Raw genomic sequence first — 21,895 nt, forward strand, 5'->3', positions numbered from 1 at the left:
CCGAATACCCTATTTACCTGAATAAGCTGGATGACATTTGAAAATTGAAAATTAACCGGGTATTTTAGGGTACTCAAATACCCGACTCGGATATTAGGAAACCCGATTAAAAGATCGATACCGATATTGGTACAAGCATATTCTCATTTTTCGGATTCGAATACCCGAATCCAACCCGATTGTCACCCTGCTTTTAAAAGTACTGTTTGGACATATTCAATGTTTCGTATTATTCTGATTATACAATATCTATTGTGATTGTGAGATTGGGACTTTGGAATAATGTTATTCCCAAATCAATAGTTTAATATTTTATATGAAATTGGGGGTATACAGAAGCAGGGGTATAATAGTATAAGAAAATAAAATCATCGATTTATTATTGAAACAAGATTTATAGATGACTATTTAAATAGTGTCTTTATAGTAGTATATTTTTATGCTTACAAATTACAATAAGGTTTTATATCATCAAACTTCTCACAAATATATATTTGTGCATGATTTTCAAAAATATAAAAAAAGGTCAAGCATTATTCAGTTATTTATAGACATTATAAGCATTTTAAATGACGAACACATATTTATACGAATTTCCCTATTTGAGATTTTGAAATATGCGTGTGATTTTAGTAGGGATGTCAATCGGGCCAGCCCACTCGGTTTCGGGCTAATCCATTCGGTATCGGGTTATTTTTGGTTCGGGCTAATCGATTTTTTTATTTTTCGGGCTAAAAATTTTCGACTCTAACCCACTCGATTTCGGGCTTTGGGCCCGCAAGTTTACAATTTTTAAAAGGTAAATATCATGAAAACCCCTGAAGTATACCCGCTTTATAAAAAATACCCTGGAATTTTCAAAATGTTCTCTAAACCCTCAAACTATCAGGTTTTTATCAAATATATCCCTCATCTATTTTCCAGTCATAAAAAACGTGATGTGGCTCGCCGGATGTCACACTATAATTTATATTCTATTTTTTAAAAATGTAATGACAAAAATGATGTCGTTTCGTACCTTATCATTAAAAAAATCCACTCTGGAATTTAAAATTCACTCCTATCGTGTTTGAAGTCCACGCTAATAACCTATAATTATGGATAAACACGATAAAATATGGTATGAAACGAAGTCGTTTTTTCCATGTCATTTAAAAAAATAGAATATAAATTACATTGTAGCATCCGGCGAGCCACATCACATTTTGGTAACCAAAAAATAGATGCGGGATATATTTGATAAAAACCTGATAGTTTGAAGGTTTAGAGAGCATTTCGAAAGTTTCAGGGTATTTTGTAACAGATTTGGATGTAACAGTAATTATGGTGATGATTTGTGATGAATTTTAATATAAAGATGTAACCTTGGGAAATTAAAGGAAAGAGCAGAGATAAGAAGATTAGGAATAGAGGCGAGATGAGAGGAGGAATTTCATATATTTCTTAGGGTTTCATAATCATGCAGCGTACTTTTATACTAAGATCATAAGTGGGGACCAAAAGCTATACAGCTATCCCAAGAAATAAACTAAAGCATAAATAAATGAATCAAGATAAAGGAACACGTTGGAAACCACGTGTTCAGCCCAGCTATCCTGTCCATCCATCTAGCCACTTGTACGCTGCTCCTTAACTCCCACAATTTCCTCAGTCTTCTTTCTCTCTTCGGTCAAATCTTCTTCAGCCACAATAACAAAATTCCCAAAGTTTCCCTCAACCTCTGCCGTCTTCAAACTCTCATCTGTAGCTGCGCCTTCATCCTCGACAGTTGCACCTTCATTCTCGACCATGTTCGTAACATATTTTTGATAAAGTTGTTACAGTTCAGGGATTTTCATGATATTTATCCATTTTTTTATATGTTTATTTTTTTATAGATAATCATATTCTTATAATAAAGATATATCGTGTTTTTTGAATCAAGATATTTCGTCTTGTTTTAGATACAAAAATTAGTGTTATTTTAACGTAAGTTTATATAATATCTAACTTAACTTCATTTTTGATAAAAAAATTGTACACAAATTTAACATAAATGACTATTTTTTTTTTATATATCATAGATGTTTGTTATTAACCGTTGAAAAAAATCAAAATATATTCTACAAGTATCAAAATATTATTATCGAATTAAAAAGTAAAGTATTAAAATTTTAAAAAATATTATTAAAAAAATATTCGATTAATCGGGCCAGTTTTCAAGCCAACCCTATCGGACTCGGGCTATTTTTAATTCGGGTTAAACATTTTCAATCCTAACCCTCTTTTTTTATCAGTCTATTCGAGTCGATCCATCAGTTTCAGGTTTTTTTGAGATTTGAGTCCAGTTCAATATCTTTGTAAGTGATTTTATTAAATCTTAAATCTATTATAATTGCGGAATTGCGATACCCCTAAATTTCACTTTAATCGGTTAGTGGGGCTGACTCGCCATGCATTATGATTTGTAGATGGAACTATGAATTAGTTAAGCTATTTAAATACGACTAGTTTTATTCAAATATGGAATGATCGTTTTTGGAAGACAGTCAAATCACAAACTGAACATTGCCTGCACCCCAAATGTAGGTAGATACGAAAAAATGAATCCCGAAAAAGGAAAATATATAGGCATTAATATATGATATGATGCGATAATAAAGAAAGTAAGTAGAAGCTGCGGGCTACATTAGCCGCTTCAGCCTCCTCCATTCCCTAAGTGGAAAAACACACACAAAAGTAATACAGTACTTGATCTATATATTAATACTAATTTTGGTATTTTATATATAAGTTTTTTTAAAGCAACGCAGTCTTCAAAATCTTCCCGGGTCAAAAAGGAGAATTTTTTGAAGGCGGGAGATGGGATCAGACCCTGAAGTTTTTGCCCGTGAAGGTCTGGCCGAACTGCCAATTAGAAGGCGCCACGTTCCAGGAAGTGGAAGTGCGACGGTCACTGCCGGTAACTCTAAAGGAGAGGGCCTGGCCCACCAAGACGGCGTTGGATTGCCAATTTTGGCCCCAGTTGCGGCTCAGTGGCACCCACTGCGTGTTGCCGCCTTTGATGCTCGCGCGCACCACATCCCCTGCGCCCGCCACGTTGGTGATCAGAACCAGGTTGAAGTAACGGAAGCCGTTGATCGTGAATCTGATTCCCCCTTGTTTTCTGCACGCCACACTGCCACACAATTTCATCTGCCTGATTAATTCTATAATAATTAATTTCATAGCTACGCAGTCAAGTGGTTTGTAAAATACCGGCGGAAGTTGACGGGAACGATGCCGGCGCGGTACTGGGCGATCTTGAGGAACATGGGCATGGCGAGGTCGAAATGCGGGCGGGGAGGGTTGCACCAGCCGCCGTTGTCGTTGGGGAGGGCGTAGTTTGGGGGGCAGAAATTGGTGGCGGTCACTAGAATGGAGGGACTGCCCGGGTTGCACCACTTGGCGTCCTGCGCCGCGTCGCACTTGATCTCGAAGCAGGCGCCGCAGCTCAGCCCGTTGTTGAAGAGCGCCGTGCTCAGTGCCGCCGTCTTCACGCCGTAACCCTGGCTGTATAGGTTTCCGTAGCCGCAGGCACCACCTGATTAATTACAAAAATTAACAAAACAGAAATGAAGCATAGCTAGCGTTGTTTTTTGTTAAGTCGGAGAATGAACCCATGGTGCCGGAGGCGTCGCTGCCGCCGTAGAATGTAGCGTGGGCGGCTTGCCAGGTGGTGCCGCCGTAGACGCCGGGGATTATGGCGCCGGCGGATGTGAGAGAGCAGAGGATGGTGGCCATGCAAAGGATCATCTTCAATGGCCGCATTTTTGGGAGAGAGATGTTTGTGTGGAATGGAAAGCGGGAGGGTGTACTTATGGTGGATAGTGGGAGTGGCGGGGCGGGGGGGCCTAATCACACTTCCATCCCTCTAATTAATACGCCCTTTACTATCCCCTTCTCTCTCTCTCTCTCATGCCTTTTGAATTGAGAATTTTGACGGACACCAACATAAATATAGTGCAAATACATTTTCTGTTTTCGCTATATGTATCATTTCCCCATTACTTTATTCGCTCATTATTCTTCTACACTACCAATTAGTTTATCATTTTAACCCATCATAAATATTACCGCTTTTCAAATATTTTTAGTTAATTTTCTTAACTACCAATTGTTTGTTGCTCAGCAACTCAAAATGGACATTATTTTTAGCATCCTCAAATTTTATTTTTACTTTGTGAAGAGAGATTACAAATGACCAACATTTCCAGGAAAAAGTGATACTCCCTCCGTCCACAAAAAATAGTTAATTTTTTCATTTGGGAATGTCCATAAAAATTAGTCATTTTTCATTTTTGAAAACTTTCTATCATATGAGTCCATTTCTCCACTCACATTACAATTAAATATCATTATTAACATTACTTTTAAGTGAAACCCCTTCTCCACTCACAATACATTTAACTATTTTTATTAAAACTCGTGTCGTTTACTTTTAGGACTATTTTTTATGGACGGAAGCTTATATTTTTAAGGCATTTAATATAATATAATTAAGAGATACTGGGATGGAAGGTATCAATATTGCTTTTGAAATATATTATAAAAAATTCATCTTTTAATTGTCCGTCAAACTATAGTCACTTCACAACTTGCAACTTGCAACTTGCAGTTTGAACTTTTAATTTTGGCCAAACTATATATTTAGTGTCGATCACCAAAGTCATAAGTGTCCTTTTAAGAATGAGAAGTAATCTTCATGGAATGCACGTTGAATAAAGCATCTATAAAATCGAACTAGATTATGGTAGTCGAAGAAACTTAATGGTCGGTCGGTCGGACGTCTATGATACAAATTAAAGCCAAAAATATAATAAGATTATATTACGTTTAATTTTTGCAGAAAAGTAAGTTTCAAATTACATAGCATAACAAGCTAGGGCTGTCTAAATGGTTATCGGGTTTTGGGTATCCAATTAACCGAACCGAAATTCCCGGGTTTGGATATCCAATAACCAAAAATTTCGGGTAATGGATCGGTTTCGATTATTGATTTTTTGGAAATTTCGGTTATCGGTTAACCCGAAAAACCGATCGGGTTAACCGAATAACCGAAAATTATTTTATTAATTATTTAATATATATTATCAATATATCATATATAATATATTATATATTTGTAAATTATTTAATATATATATATATATATTTGTAAATTATTATATATAATATATTTGTAAATTTACCAATATATATTATAAATTTACAAATTTATAATATATTATATATTATAAATTTACAAATTTATAATATATTTGTAAATATATAATATATATTATATATATTATATAATATATATAATATTTACAAATATATTATGTATATAACATATATTATATATTTACAAATATATTATATTTGTAAATTTACAAATAATTTACATATATATTATAATATATTTACAAATATATTATATATTTGTAAATATATATTATATATTTGTAATTTCTTTTAGAGTAGGTAGAGCAAAAATTATTTGAATTTTATTTTTTAAATGGGTATTTCGGATACCCAAATAACCCAATTGGTTAACCGAAGCGGGTATTGGGTAACCGAACTTCTAAAACGGTTCGGGAACGGTTATTGAAATTTGGCAATTTCGGATTCGGGTAACCGAAAATTCGGGTACGGATAACCGAACCCGAACCGATCGCACTACAAAAAAACCGAGTATTACCGGGGAAATTACCGGCGGCAAAACGCCCGCCGGTAATTATCGGCGGCCCAACGACACCGAAAGAAGGCGGGTCGGTTTTTTTCTTTAACGGCGGTATTACCGGCGGCATTATCACCGCCGGTAATTAGAGGCAGCTCGCCGCCGGTAATTTCAAATTAATTTAATTTAACTTTAATTTTAAAAAAATTGTTGCTTAACGGCGACATTGCCGCCGGTAATTCTTTAAATAAAAAACGATCAGATCCCCTTTTCTTTCACAGCAATCACGCGCAGCCCAAAAAACCCTTCTCCCTGCCCCCTGCCGCGCCTCCTCGCCGACCCAGCAGCCGCCGCTGACCGCCGCCGTCAGTCCACCGTCGCCGACCAGCCACCCCTGCAGGTATTATTTCTCTCTCTTTCTCTTTATCTCTCACTTTCACATTTAATTAATTTATTTCTTTAACATTTAATTAGTTGAACGACGTCGTGCCGTTGCCGACACCGCCATCGCCACCGCTCCGCCGCCGACCACTACCGTACGCTTTCGTTCTCGTTAATTATTTGATTTATTTATTAATTATTTTGTTAGATTAAAATTAATATTAATTAGATTAATTTTAATTAATTTATAATATTTGAAGTATGATTAATTAATTTAAAATTTGTTTTTTAATATTATTTTGTTAGAATCTAATTAATGTTAATTTGATTAATTTTAATTAATTTATAATATGTGAAGTGTGATTAATTTTAATTAGTTAAATTATATTGAAATTTGTTTTTACAATCTAATTAATAATTAGTTGGAGTTTGATTAATTTTAAATTAAAGTTGTTTGATTAATTATAAAGCATGATTAATTTTAAGTATGAATTTGTTAGAGATTTATTTATGTTAAATAATTTTGTTAAACAAAGTATGATTAATTGAATTTTAAGTGTGCTACGTATGTGTTTATCATGAAATGATATGATATTATATATTGTGGGATAGATTTAATCAATTTCTTAAGGATCTTCTCCCTTGGGGATAGAAATTGATTGTTTCTTAAGGATCTTCTCCCAACAAATGATTGTTTTAAATTTCAAACTTTATTTTTTATTGCTTTATATGTATTGTATATTGCTTCGACATTGGGGGGCAGGGTAGACCTAGTATAGGCTTAGTAAATTAGGACCACTATGGTCACTATAGCTGCTGGTAGAGTCGAGCACTTGGTAGTTAGGATAGTGTGGTTATGCTGTCGAAATTTCGTTTGATTCAAGTAATTTATGATATTTTATTTATTTTTCTCAATTAGAATTTGCAAGAATGAGTGATAATCGCATGTGGATATATGCGAGATACAATGATCGTTCTGCATTTGAAACGGGGCTGGAGAGTTTCCTTGATTATGCGATAAATCAAACGGCGTATACAGATGGAGTAGGTAACATTAGGTGCCCGTGTAAGAAGTGTAACAATGAAGCCTTTTTATTTGTACCTACAGTCAGAAAACATGTTACTAGGCGTGGATTTGTCCACAATTACACAACTTGGGTTTATCACGATGAAGCACCGATGTATATGGCGACAGAACATGCTGGACCTAGTAATTACCAAGTAATGGATGAGGATGATGGGTCATACAATAACTATGAAAGGATGGTGCATGATCATGCTGGACCTAGTAATTATCAAGATGTGTCAAATCTGGAGGAGCCGCCCAATCCTGATGCTCAACAGATTTACGACATGTTGAACGCGGCCGATAATCCATTGTACCCAGGCTGTGACACTTACTCACAGTTATCCTGGATGACTCAATTCATGAGCATAAAGACTGAAAGTCACATGTCAGAGAGAACTTACAATCAGTTGTCTTCGATGTTTCGAAATGCTTTACCGAATGATAACAATTGTCCAGAAGACTTCTATAGTACGAAGAGAAATCTGCGCGGTTTGGGTTTGCCCGTGGAAAAGATCGATTGTTGCGTTAATAATTGTATGTTGTATTGGGGGGAAACTAGTGAGCTACATAGTTGTATGTTCTGTGATCAATCACGATATAAGGAGAATTTGCGTGCATCTGGAAGTCGTCGAAAGAAACAGGTGCCCGCCAAACAGATGTACTACTTTCCTTTGACGCCCCAACTGCAGAGGTTGTTTGCATCTGCAGCAACAGCCGAGAATATGCGTTGGCATGCGACTTCAACAGACGATGGGGTTATGCGCCACCCGGCAGACTCTCCGGCTTGGAAGCACTTGAATTCAGTCTATCCTGAATTTGCTAAAGAGACCAGAAATGTGAGATTAGGTCTATCTACAGATGGTTTTGCCCCCTTTGCACAATCAGGACGTCAATATTCTTCTTGGCCGGTCATTGTCACACCATATAACTTGCCTCCATGGTTGTGCATGAAAGAACAATTCATGTTCCTCACAGTTCTTGTACCTGGCCCATCCAATCCAAAGATGAAGTTGGACGTATTCTTGCAGCCACTGATACAAGAGTTGAAATCACTACTACAAAATTTCACATACATAACACTTCATACATAACGGTTTTTTTTAAAAACCGTTATGTATGAGCGCATTTTCTAGAAAAGACAACGGTTCTGAAGAAATTCGTTATCTATGTAGTGTTATCCATAACAATAGATAACAGTATGATGTAATCCGTTATCCTTTAGCGTTATCTATTAGTTACATACATAACGGTTTGATAAACCGTTACGTCAACCGTTATCTATTAACACTTTTTTACAACAGTTTTTTTACCGTTAAGAAATGCGTTATATAACTGTTATGTATTAACATTATTTTTTTTCATAAATATATATTTTTACTAGGTAAAATTCAAAACCTAACTCAAAATCTAATTTTCAAGCTTCTGCTCCAATACTCCTAACACACCCGCCGCCTCCCCCCGGTGACGCCGCGCCGGACGACGCTGCACGAGCAACCGGACGCCGGTGCCAGTGAGTCAGTGACCGCCCCTGCCCCCACCCACCCTGCATCGCGTCGCCTCTGACGCCGCTCTTCTCGCAGCAGCAGATCGAGCGGCGGAGCACCCTTCTCCTCTCCACCGAGCACGAGCAGACCACCCCTCTCCTCCGCCGACGCCGCTCTTCTCGCAGCAGCAGCAGCAGATCAGGCTTTTTGCTTCTCCGTCTGCCACCTACCGCACCCGTCTCTCTCTCTCCGTCCGTTAGGCCTAGCAGCTGTCGCCGGTCGAGCTCTCAATCGCAGACCCTAGGAGCCGCCGCTGTCGCCGCCGCCTTCTACAATAGCCACCACCAAGGTAGAATCCCTAATTATTCATCCCTTACGCAAATCTCATTCCAAATCCCTAATTTTTGAACTTTGTTGGTGTAACACCCTAATCTAATTAAGGAGTTAAATATAAATTTTAAATAAATATTTAACGCGGAAGTCTTTAAAAATTTCAAAATCAACCTTTAAAATAAATATCCGGGAAAATCAATTTAATGAAAGTAATGATTAAATAAAATACTTTTGAAAAACACTTTTAAAATGATTTAAAAGATATCAAATTTTCTAATGATATATTCAAATATTAACTTTAATTGAAAATCAAAAATCAACATCTTCATTCCAAAGCATGACATAAAGATATCATGAAAATGTTTAACTACTAAGTAAAACTTTAAATATTTGAATCAACTATTTTCAAAATGACTTGATACGCCCATTCGACCCTCCACGCGCCTCCGGCCTTTAAAACCTGAAAATGTTAATAATGGGATGAGCATACAGAGTATAACTCAGTGTGGGATATCATGCAATAATTGTCCAAGATAATAACATAGTAAACACATACGGTCACTTCATATATATCCTCAATATTCGCACTGTGGCAACCCAAGGACTGTGAAGTCCTGGACCCTATTTACGGGCCCCTGGCGACATCCTCAAAATAAACCTCAAATCGCATTGTGGCAATCCAAGGACGGTGAAGTCCTGGACCCTATTTACGGGCCCCTAGCGATATCCTCAAAATATACGTCATAACACATATGGAAAACACATATTATTAAAATGGACAAGAATTAACCACAGCATGTACTGAAATAAATCTCACACCTGAAAATTAACTTGAACTTGAACTTCAACTTCAACTTCAACTTCAACTTCAACTTGAGTAATTCAATTAAAATTCATATCCTAGTCGCGCTACACCTAGTCAGATAAATTCAAATAATAAAATGTAAGGGCCTAGTTGAAATTTAGAAATAATATAAATATAAATATTAAGAATTTATTTTTAGAATACCATTAAAATTATTGATCTAATAAATTATAAAACATCTTTTATTAAAAAAAAGAAATTGGGCTCAATATATATACTCTTAAATATCTAAGGTCCAATTACTAAATATAAATACAAATCAAACTTTAGCTCCAAATAGCCCATAAAATAAAAGTGTAGCCCAAACATTAAAGGCCTAAACCCATTCTTCTTCATTAAATCTCACTCATTCTCACTTTCACTCACTCTCAGTACACACACACGCACACAACACACACCTTCACTCACGCACTCACACTCACACTAAATCACAACATCTCTTCCTCTCAGCCTTCCCGCCGCCGCCTGACGACGGCGCCGTCCGGCGCCTCTCCTCTCTTTCCCAGCCTATCTCTCTCTCCCAGCCTCCCTCTCTCTGACTCCTCAACCTCTCTCCCGACCCCTCTCACCCTCTCGGCCAGACGGCCACGACGCCGCTCCCCCAGCCAGCCATCGCCGCCGCTACGCCCGACGCCGTCTCCTCCAGCCCGGCGTGGTCTCCTTCTTTCTTCGACTGGAAGCAACGGGTGCCGCCGCCATCACCTCGACGGACAGCACAGCTGCTTCGCTGCCTCCTCCCCTTTTCCAGATCTGGCGCCGCCGCCGCCCCTATTTCTCCGGCGAGGGCGCTGCCTACCTTCCCTTTTCACACCGGCGCCGTTCAGACGCCCACTCTCTCTCTCATCTAAATCCTATGCCCCAATTCCTCTTCAATCCAACTTCTAGTTTTTCTAATTTCTTTTCTGAAAAAGGTAGTAGAATTATTCTATTTGTTTTTCTCATGAATTCAGGAAAAGTATTTGATTGTAAGCATTTATGTGTTGGATTTGATTCAAGAACAGAGATTTTCTTAGAAAGGCAGAAAAAAAATAGAATTTGCTTTGATGCTTTAAAATCACCAAAAATAAATTTACCAAGCTGATCTTCTATAGAAGATGACGATTGCAGAAATTTACTGAACAAGTTTGAAGTTTCACAGAATTTCCAGAGATGAGAATAACAATGGCTGATGGGGACGGAGAAATTTAAATGAGAGAGGAAATACAAGTGATACGTGGCTGAAATAAAATGGTAAATAGGATTGGCTGGCTAATTTACAGAGCAACACGTTGAGGCAAATTTTAAAATAAGAATGAAATCTACTCTACATAATATATGGGCTGATAATATGTGTTCGTAAATGGGCTTGTTAAAGGAAAAATTGTAAAATCTTAGTCCAAGATATAGAGGCCCAAACTGGATAAAGCATAACATAATAAATATCAGGCCCAATGTGTATATAATGCCTAACATTATAAATCATTAGGCCCAATTTAAATGAAAAGTGAGAATATAATTTCTATGTTTATGCACATTAATCTATAATTCAAAGTCTTATATCTAACTAGGAGCGCGACTAGACAATTTATAACTGAGAATATAATAAAATTTTAAATGACTTTACAATAAATAAATAAATAAAATTCAAACAATTCAAAGATAAATAATTTCAAATAAATGAATTGGTTTCGGGCTGTCACAATCCAACCCACTAAAAGAAAATTTCGTCCTCGAAATTTAACTTACTCGGCTCTAAATGAGGGTAACGAGTTAAGATTTCTTCTTCGCATTCTCAGGTAGTTTCATCAAGTCTGTGTCTTGTATAGTGATTTAACTAATGGTATATCTTGACCTCGTAAAAACGTGCACCTTCAATCTAACATGACATACTCTTCTCTGCATGTGAGGTCTTTGTTGATTGATCTTCTTAATGTACGATATCATTGGGATTGTGCAAATATTTCGCAACATAAACACGTGAAACACGTTGGGAACGGTTGACAGCTATGGCGTTGAAGCTAGACAATCGGCTATCTCCCTTATAAACTCTAGGATTTCGAAAGGTCCTAGCTAAAATTCGAAGTCTCAATTTGCCTTTCATTCCAAATTGCAGGCCTCATTTCATCGATGCTACCTTGAGGAACACTTTTCGCCAACTTCGAAATATAGCTCTCTTATTCTACGATATGCATTGGATTCCGGTCGATCTTTAGCTATTTCGATCTTCCCTTTTGTTTTCTTGATCACTTCAATTGTTGTCTCCACGATTTTTGGGCCTAATACTTTTCTTTTTGTCAAATCTCGTCCCAACATAAAGACGACCTACACTTTCTCCCATATAATACCTTGTACAGAGCTACGTCAAGAGTCGTTTAAAAACTATTGTTATACGCGGATTCTATTAATAGTAACTGAGCTTCCCAAAACCTTCGGCTATCGTTTTCTTCATTGTTCTGCACCAAAACAAAAACGTTCTTTTAAGATCTCTGCACTTCTTGGTGCTTCCAGGGTGAGTCGTGTATAGTGCAATGTGCCTCATCAAAATTTCTTTCATCCGCTCCTTGCTTTTGATGACACAAATTTCACCGACATTTGTCAACGTCTCCTTACTCGCTAGCTAGAAGCATACGATATCGTGTCTATGGTCCTTATTCGTCATTTTGTGGAGAACATCGTTGGTTTCTTGAGCTTTCTCAATTCGATATAGTAACGTGGGTATAACAACTAACGCAGCTAATCTAACTTTCTGGGTATTCGAAGTCACCACCTTGAATTTCAATCTCTTGAATTCTCTTATCAATGTATCTTCTTGAGTTGTCATCGAAGCGAATTGTTCTTCGTCATTTCTGCTAAGTGCATTTGCCACTGCACTAACCTCCATGGGTGATACTGTATTGGTGCAATCGCAGTTTTTTTCACATGTTCTAGCCGTCTTCTTTGTCTCATGTCCAACTCCTTCAGCGTGACAAAATATTTAAACGTTTATGGTCGGTGGAGATTTCACATTTTTCTTCATACAAGCAGTGTCTCCAAATATTAGCGCGTGAACTATAGGGACAATTGCTAAATCGTGCGTAGGTAGTTGTGTCCGAGCGTCTTCAATTGTCTTGATGCACATTGCTTCGATGCGTCAGTATTGCGAGGAAATTGTTTGATCTATCAACTATGGCTAACGTTGATGTTGTTGTAGATTTTCTCTTCTTGAAAACTCTGTTCGCACTTGTCAGTCGTTTTGAAGGTAACTTATTTCCTTTGCTAATCGTGTCATCAAAGCTGCCATGAGAATTCCTCGATGAATCTTCTATAAAACTAGCGAGTCCTCGGAAATTTCTCTTTTCACTAGCATTTGTAGACGTCCTCCAATTATTGATAGCTGAACTTTAGCAGGGTCCACTTTGATTCCTTGAGCAGTTATTACGCGACTAATGAAAATAATTCGACCTAACCAAAAATTCGCCCTTCTCAAGTCTACATAAAACTTCTCGCTCCATGAAGTTAATAATACGATCTTGAAATGTTCTTCACGTTGTACATCGTTTCTTGAGTATAACAGAATATCGTTGATAAAGCCTATGGAGAACTTGTTTGAAAAGTCATCTTCGATACATTGCTCTATTCTATCTTAGGTTGATGGAAACCCGACCTCAAATCGATCTTCGAAATCACGTCTGCTCATTTCACTTGGTCGAATAAGTCTTCTATTCGTGGCAAATGATACTTCTTCATGATGGTAAGTGGATTGAGCGTGTGATAATCTTACTCATATGCATCGTTTCGTTTTTCTTCTTGACAATTAAGAATGGCGTTCCCCATGGTGACACGCTTGGACAAAAAGTAAACCTTATGTCTAAAAGCTTCGCAATTGTGTCTGTAACTCTTCTTATCTGGCGTCATCCTATATGATGCTCTAAAATTGGTGCAACTCCAGGTACTAAATTGATCACGAACTCCACTTGCCTATCCAATGGCGGTATGCATGTTATATTATCGGGGTAAGCTCGAAAAAAATTACGTACCACTGGCACACTCTCGAGGGAAAGTTCTTCTGTCTTCTTTGCCTTCGACGTTTACTACACGACCCTCACCAAAACCTTGAGTTAACACCTTCATTGCTTTCATCCCGGATATTGTCATTGCCAAGCATCCTTCGCAAGTTGAATGATAGGATAAAATACTTTTTATTCGTTGATACAATTGATGTGAGTGAAAACTCGTTCTAGTCCTCCAGCTCTCTTCGACTGTTAACAACCTATCAAGTCTACTGAACCGAGGCGAGTTGTAGTTTCGTAGTCGTTCGATAGAATGATCCGTCGTGATATGAATTTGAGTTACTATAAGTCGTGTAGCTTGAGCTTGAGTTTGTTGTTGGATAAATCCTCACAATGCATTCAAAAACTAACTCATAAAACCACTCCACTAGTTGGATGAATTTCTTGCTTCTTCTTCGTGATTCGGAGTAGTGTTCTCGGCATAGTGGGAATATGCACGTGATTCCTGATGGTTCTATAATCATTGGCACTATCGATTTCTAACTTACATATCCTTACAGAAATGAAAGAATATAGAACAAGGCCGTTTCTAGGAAAATTTATAGGTTATTCCTAATTCGAGGACTACGTTTAAAAATAAAAATTTTCATAACTCATACTTTAACATCATGAACTGTGAAATTTCAAAACAAAACTATAGTTTCAATAAACTTCGACATAATTACTTATAAAATGAACTTTCTCATAATAACCTCAATTTCATAACTCATGCTTTGACATCATGGACTGTAAAATTCCGAAATAAATTCATAGCTGCAATTGATCCTCAACATAATAACTTGTAATATGAACATCAACTTCCTCACAATAACTTCAACAATTGCAGCAATTTCAACATAATTTCGGAATATAAATAGTTTATACTCATCCCCATTAAAATATTTTGAAATACATTTACCTTTAAGTCGGAGCGCGTAGTGGTCGAATGGCTTTCTCACAAACGACTTTTAAAATTTTTTTAAGAAAATTTTATTTTGCAGAGTCTACAGGAAAGTAGACCTGCTCTGATACCACCTTGTAACACCCTAATCTAATTAAGGAGTTAAATATAAATTTTAAATAAATATTTAACGCGGAAGTCTTTAAAAATTTCAAAATCAACCTTTAAAATAAATATCCGGGAAAATCAATTTAATGAAAGTAATGATTAAATAAAATACTTTTGAAAAACACTTTTAAAATGATTTAAAAGATATCAAATTTTCTAATGATATATTCAAATATTAACTTTAATTGAAAATCAAAAATCAACATCTTCATTCCAAAGCATGACATAAAGATATCATGAAAATGTTTAACTACTAAGTAAAACTTTAAATATTTGAATCAACTATTTTCAAAATGACTTGATACGCCCATTCGACCCTCCACGCGCCTCCGGCCTTTAAAACCTGAAAATGTTAATAATGGGATGAGCATACAGAGTATAACTCAGTGTGGGATATCATGCAATAATTGTCCAAGATAATAACATAGTAAACACATACGGTCACTTCATATATATCCTCAATATTCGCACTGTGGCAACCCAAGGACTGTGAAGTCCTGGACCCTATTTACGGGCCCCTGGCGACATCCTCAAAATAAACCTCAAATCGCATTGTGGCAATCCAAGGACGGTGAAGTCCTGGACCCTATTTACGGGCCCCTAGCGATATCCTCAAAATATACGTCATAACACATATGGAAAACACATATTATTAAAATGGACAAGAATTAACCACAGCATGTACTGAAATAAATCTCACACCTGAAAATTAACTTGAACTTGAACTTCAACTTCAACTTCAACTTCAACTTCAACTTGAGTAATTCAATTAAAATTCATATCCTAGTCGCGCTACACCTAGTCAGATAAATTCAATAATAAAATGTAAGGGCCTAGTTGAAATTTAGAAATAATATAAATATAAATATTAAGAATTTATTTTTAGAATACCATTAAAATTATTGATCTAATAAATTATAAAACATCTTTTATTAAAAAAAAGAAATTGGGCTCAATATATATACTCTTAAATATCTAAGGTCCAATTACTAAATATAAATACAAATCAAACTTTAGCTCCAAATAGCCCATAAAATAAAAGTGTAGCCCAAACATTAAAGGCCTAAACCCATTCTTCTTCATTAAATCTCACTCATTCTCACTTTCACTCACTCTCAGTACACACACACGCACACAACACACACCTTCACTCACGCACTCACACTCACACTAAATCACAACATCTCTTCCTCTCAGCCTTCCCGCCGCCGCCTGACGACGGCGCCGTCCGGCGCCTCTCCTCTCTTTCCCAGCCTATCTCTCTCTCCCAGCCTCCCTCTCTCTGACTCCTCAACCTCTCTCCCGACCCCTCTCACCCTCTCGGCCAGACGGCCACGACGCCGCTCCCCCAGCCAGCCATCGCCGCCGCTACGCCCGACGCCGTCTCCTCCAGCCCGGCGTGGTCTCCTTCTTTCTTCGACTGGAAGCAACGGGTGCCGCCGCCATCACCTCGACGGACAGCACAGCTGCTTCGCTGCCTCCTCCCCTTTTCCAGATCTGGCGCCGCCGCCGCCCCTATTTCTCCGGCGAGGGCGCTGCCTACCTTCCCTTTTCACACCGGCGCCGTTCAGACGCCCACTCTCTCTCTCATCTAAATCCTATGCCCCAATTCCTCTTCAATCCAACTTCTAGTTTTTCTAATTTCTTTTCTGAAAAAGGTAGTAGAATTATTCTATTTGTTTTTCTCATGAATTCAGGAAAAGTATTTGATTGTAAGCATTTATGTGTTGGATTTGATTCAAGAACAGAGATTTTCTTAGAAAGGCAGAAAAAAAATAGAATTTGCTTTGATGCTTTAAAATCACCAAAAATAAATTTACCAAGCTGATCTTCTATAGAAGATGACGATTGCAGAAATTTACTGAACAAGTTTGAAGTTTCACAGAATTTCCAGAGATGAGAATAACAATGGCTGATGGGGACGGAGAAATTTAAATGAGAGAGGAAATACAAGTGATACGTGGCTGAAATAAAATGGTAAATAGGATTGGCTGGCTAATTTACAGAGCAACACGTTGAGGCAAATTTTAAAATAAGAATGAAATCTACTCTACATAATATATGGGCTGATAATATGTGTTCGTAAATGGGCTTGTTAAAGGAAAAATTGTAAAATCTTAGTCCAAGATATAGAGGCCCAAACTGGATAAAGCATAACATAATAAATATCAGGCCCAATGTGTATATAATGCCTAACATTATAAATCATTAGGCCCAATTTAAATGAAAAGTGAGAATATAATTTCTATGTTTATGCACATTAATCTATAATTCAAAGTCTTATATCTAACTAGGAGCGCGACTAGACAATTTATAACTGAGAATATAATAAAATTTTAAATGACTTTACAATAAATAAATAAATAAAATTCAAACAATTCAAAGATAAATAATTTCAAATAAATGAATTGGTTTCGGGCTGTCACAGTTGGTAACAATATGATTTAGATTAGGGCTTTTGCTCGAATTTTTTAAATTATCTGAAGCTATTTTGCTCAAATTTTTTTATTTTGTCAAGCTATTTTGCTCAAGTTTTTGAATTATCTCTTTGTTATTCGATTATCCTCAATTGTATATTTGGTTGGAACCGCCCACGTTTCTACGGTAATTTTGGTGTTATTTTGATGTGTATTTGTTTTGAGATTTCCATGATTATACAGTTTAATTTCTAGATCTGAATCAGCTCTTTTTACCATTTTCCAACTGTTTTTCTCCTTCTGATTACTGCTGGGAATTTTGTTGCATTGTTCGGATAGAAATTGGTTATTAAATCAGAATAGCTTAAGGGAATTGCTCTGTCATTTTCAGGAATCTTGCCAAGAAGGCCAATCAGGTGATTTTATCTAATTTCTAGATTAATGGGGCTTTGGAATGAATTCCACCAACTTTGGATTGACCCTAAATCTGTAAACTTTTAAATCATTATATAAGCTCAAGTATTTGATAAGTTATTTGTTGTGATCTATGTGGGTTCAATCGAGTAGTATCTATGTGGTGTTAATCGAGTAGTATCTATGTGCTTTCAGATGATCGATATTTAATCTGAGCAGAGATGATACTTAAGGATAATTCCTCGAGACTGACGATGCTTTCTCTCTGTCAATGATAGGAACTCGCCACAAAGCTAAGATCAATCGTGTTACTAAAGCGGCAGCTTGATGAAGTACCAGCACAGGCTGAACTAATACAGTACCCGCCTAAGCATCTTCTTCCATCACTTTTGAAATTAACAACACAAAATTCTTACTTGCTCAGTTTTCATCACTTTGTTTGAACTTCTGATTAACAATGCAGGTACGAACTCCGACTTTCTGAACTTAACACTCAAATTCAGGTAAAGAGTTTGCATTTTAATAATATCATAAGTATTTATATCTCTGTGCTATTTGCTTATATATAAGGCTGAACTGCACACAGATTTGTTTGTTTGTAGAAAAAGCTCCGACAAACACGGAAGCACTATGATACATATAATGCTTTGTTGGAGATTAAAGATTTGATGCTCAAAGAAACATCCTTGTTGAATTCAATTAATGTGCAGGTAAAGCTTGTAGAATTAGTCCATCTTTTGTTCTTCCTCAGCATATCATTTTGTGCTTTGGTCTTAATAATTTGCTTGATTTAGTTTCATTGTGATTGGTATCTGGTTGTCTTGTTGAATCTGTTATCACTTCTAGTAACTTTGTGACCTCCTCTTATATACCATTCCACACTTTCATGTGGGACCGATGTTTGATATTGTAGCATAATCTCTTTACTAAAATTATGTTCCCATTATTTTTTCTTTATATAAAGTTTGCAGCTTTATTGTGATGGTGGACGCCACTGACATTCAATAAATGTTTGTTCCCCCTTGTAGTTCCAAAATGCTATTACTAGCGCTGATGGGAGGGTAAAACTCACAAACTCCTTGGAGGGAATTTTGAATGGGACTCAACAGGTATCCATTTCGTACGTATATTTCTACCCAAACTGAAATTAATCTAACCATATAACTTTCAATTATCATCTCCAAGAAGCTCTCTTGTGTTTCTGTTCCATGAACTATTATTTTGGGAAAGTATATTCTAGAAAAATACAGATAAGTTTGGATAAGTGAGAGGTGCAAAGTTTGACCAGTTAAGTTGATAGCTTGATTGGACATTTTATTTTGAGGAGACGTGTTTGGTTTACTTGCAAAGAAATGTCAGATTAAGAGATTCTTCTGTTAATGGGGTTTAGTTGTTGAAAATGGGATGCAATCTTTTCGAAGATGGTGTTTTCAATAAAGTACTGAGCATCTTTATAACTGCTGCAATATTGAAACTTGGACAAGGTGTGATGTGTGTTACATTATATTCTCATGGTATTGTTCATTAAAAAAACAGGTGGTAACTTTTGTTTCTATGTTTATGTGCTACAGCCTCGGCTCTATGTTGGCAGGGGAATGCATGAAAGTACCTTTTCTCTCTTCAAGTTAAGGCATTAAGGATAAGATCTTTTTGTATTCTATAGCATGATCTCTTGTAATAAATTATATCCTTTTCTAATTATCAGGTATACATTATTCTGGGTGCTCCTTACCATTACAAAGTTAGCTTTCAGTTTCTATATCGAGGTGCCTACCTTTCCCATCTTTTTTTATTTAGTCATCATACTAATTTTTTTGAAATACATGGTGGCTATTGATTTCATTTGCACTTTTTATAAGCTGTAATATGGCCCTGTTATGGCTTTAAGCATGGGTCATTTTCATCAAAACCCATTGCTGCTCCTTGTGTGGTCAGCTTTATTGTTATTTGTTCTCCAGAATTTGTGGTCTTCTCATGTTCTGTTAGGGTGTAAGCATTTGTGGACTGAAAGAAGGTGATATCGTATCGATGCTCTGAACTGTATATAGTCATATCAGAACATATTTATGATTTATACTGTAAACTGAGGCATCTTGATATCTTGTGTAGATATGTGGAATTTGAACTTTACATGGATAAGTTTCCTATCCTTTGCTCTTTGGAAATTTGTTAGAAAAAAAAAAGACCCAAAGGTTTAGTTAGATCTGGCTGATAACTAACAAAATATTGAGGTTTAACTCCATCATATTCCTTGAATGTACATATGCATGAAGAACAATGTCTTTTTCCTTTTTATCATTTCTTCAGAAGGGGATTTTCTCAATCAATAATGCTAGTGTATGCATAATATCTTTTTTTAACACTATTTTCCTTTCATATAACTAAGTATTTGACAAGTGGCGTATATGTTTGTATGTTATCAAGGGATGTTACTTTCAAAAAGGGAGGAAGATCAAGATGAAGATGAGCGCGAAGGAAGCCTTTGAGAGGTCGATGAGGACTTTGTCGGAGTGGATAAGCCAGGAAGTGAATCGAAATATGTAATGATCTTAGATACTTGATACTTGGTTCATTTGGATGATAATGTACGAATATTTTGGATAATATATAATATTGTTATTGTTGATTTTATCATTTTGTTGTTTTAAAGTTATTTATTTATTTCTTGATATAAATAACATAAAAATTGAGAAAAAATATTAAATATTAAAGATAATGGTTAAAATCGTTATAAAAGGTACAAAAAACCGTTATCTATGTCTTACATAGATAACGGTTTAAACCGTTATAAAAAGTATAAAAAACTGTTAACTATAATATGGAAAAAAAAAATATTACATAATACATAACGGATAAATTCTAATACATAACAGTGGAAAATCGTTATCTTTTTCTTACAAAGATAACGGTTTAAACCGTTATAAAAAGTATAAAAAATTGTTAACTATAATATGAAAAAATATATATTATGGAATAGATAACGGATAAATTATAATACATAACAGTCGAAAACCGTTATGTATAATCAATATAGATAACGGTTTTATAACCGTTATGTATGTGTGGTTGTACTGTTATCTATTCCCTTCATAGATAACGGTTTTATAACCGTTATGTATGTGTGGTTGTACTGTTATCTTTTCCCTTCATAGATAACGGTTTTTAAACCGTTGTGTATGACACCTATAATAGATAACACCACTATACACAACGCTTTTTTTGCTCATAGATAACGGATAAAATCCGTTATCTATGTGCGTTTTTCTAGTAGTGAATATTTGTGGGACGTAGGTGCGAACACTTACGACGTATCTGTGAAGCAAAATTTTCACATGCGGGCAGCTCTTATTTGGACTATCAGTGATTTTCCAGCGTACGCTATGTTGTCTGGGTGGGGTACAGCTGGGAGATTGGCATGTCCACATTGTATGGAGAATACAGAAGCTTTCACTCTAACGAAGAGTGGAAAACAATCGTGGTTTGACTGTCATCGGAAGTTCTTACCTCGTAACCATGTGTTTAGAAGAAATAAAACCTCATTTTTGAAGAATAAGACTTGCAATGTGTATGCACCAGAACAGAGATCGGGGACAGAAATCTTGAATCAAATAGATCAGTTGGGCTTCGTGAAGGTTACAGAAGACTTTGATGGGAGAAACGCTCAACTTGCAAAACATCAAAATATAGGGTGGAAGAAGAAAAACATATTTTGGGATCTTCCTTATTGGAAGGATCTTTTGATTCGACATAATTTGGATGTCATGCACATTGAAAAAAATGTGTTTGATAATGTGTTCAATACTGTCCTCAATGTGAAGGGAAAGACGAAAGATACAGAAAAGTCAAGAGAAGAACTGAACGTCTTTTGTCGCCGGCCTGAATTAAAGAAACTGGATGGAGCCCGACAGTATCCAAAAGCATGTTACACGCTTGAAAGGGATGAGAAGAAGATTTTACTACAATGGATACAGAGTCTTAAGTTTCCTGATGGGTACGTGTCAAATATTAGCAGATGCGTTGATTTGAACAACCTGAAGATGCACAACATGAAAAGTCACGACTGTCACGTGTTCATGCAAATACTGCTACCTGTTGCCTTCAAAGAACTTCTTTCTAAGAACGTTTGGGAGGCAATTACAGAGTTAAGTTTCTTCTTCAGAGAATTAACATCTCGCA

General features: G+C 36.3%; 1 protein-coding gene and 2 long non-coding RNA genes across 6 annotated transcripts; 2 read left to right on the forward strand and 1 right to left on the reverse strand.

The window, feature by feature from the left end:
- Positions 1-2,583: 2,583 nt before the first annotated feature.
- On the reverse strand, positions 2,584-3,976 carry LOC130997555 (expansin-A4-like). 2 transcript variants are annotated; one of them, XM_057922915.1, is made up of 3 exons: positions 3,639-3,976; positions 3,238-3,562; positions 2,584-3,157 (listed from the first exon to the last, which is right to left on the reverse strand). In XM_057922915.1, exons 1-3 carry the CDS (start codon positions 3,787-3,789, stop codon positions 2,848-2,850), a joined length of 786 nt encoding a protein of 261 aa, XP_057778898.1. In that variant the 5' UTR covers positions 3,790-3,976; the 3' UTR covers positions 2,584-2,847. The 2 variants fall into 2 exon arrangements, with proteins under 2 accessions (XP_057778898.1, XP_057778899.1); XM_057922916.1 differs by having other exon boundaries at positions 2,584-3,145; positions 3,639-3,941.
- A 14,009-nt stretch (positions 3,977-17,985) lies between these two features.
- LOC130997556 (uncharacterized) lies at positions 17,986-19,126 on the forward strand. 3 transcript variants are annotated; one of them, XR_009093120.1, is made up of 4 exons: positions 17,986-18,077; positions 18,183-18,222; positions 18,322-18,429; positions 18,748-19,124. It is a non-coding gene; the product is annotated as an uncharacterized LOC130997556 (long non-coding RNA). The 3 variants fall into 3 exon arrangements; XR_009093121.1 differs by having other exon boundaries at positions 17,996-18,077; positions 18,306-18,429; positions 18,748-19,126; XR_009093119.1 differs by lacking the exon at positions 17,986-18,077 and having other exon boundaries at positions 18,087-18,222; positions 18,306-18,429.
- Positions 19,127-19,214: 88 nt separating this feature from the next.
- Positions 19,215-20,283, forward strand: LOC130997557 (uncharacterized). Its single transcript, XR_009093122.1, has 3 exons — positions 19,215-19,343; positions 19,425-19,485; positions 20,144-20,283. It is a non-coding gene; the product is annotated as an uncharacterized LOC130997557 (long non-coding RNA).
- Positions 20,284-21,895: the final 1,612 nt, after the last annotated feature.

Source organism: Salvia miltiorrhiza, chromosome 8, assembly GCF_028751815.1.
Source record: "Salvia miltiorrhiza cultivar Shanhuang (shh) chromosome 8, IMPLAD_Smil_shh, whole genome shotgun sequence".
In the NCBI taxonomy this organism is placed as follows: domain Eukaryota; kingdom Viridiplantae; phylum Streptophyta; class Magnoliopsida; order Lamiales; family Lamiaceae; genus Salvia; species Salvia miltiorrhiza.

Excerpts from the sequence above, each read along its gene's own strand:
- LOC130997555 (XM_057922915.1), bottom strand. The coding sequence starts at position 3,789 with ATGCGGCCATTGAAGATGATCCTTTGCATGGCCACCATCCTCTGCTCT. Across the intron at positions 3,563-3,638 it reads CGACGCCTCCGGCACCATGG|GTGGTGCCTGCGGCTACGGA; the intron begins GTTCATTCTCCG and ends GTAATTAATCAG. Across the intron at positions 3,158-3,237 it reads GTTCCCGTCAACTTCCGCCG|TGTGGCGTGCAGAAAACAAG; the intron begins GTATTTTACAAA and ends ATTGTGTGGCAG.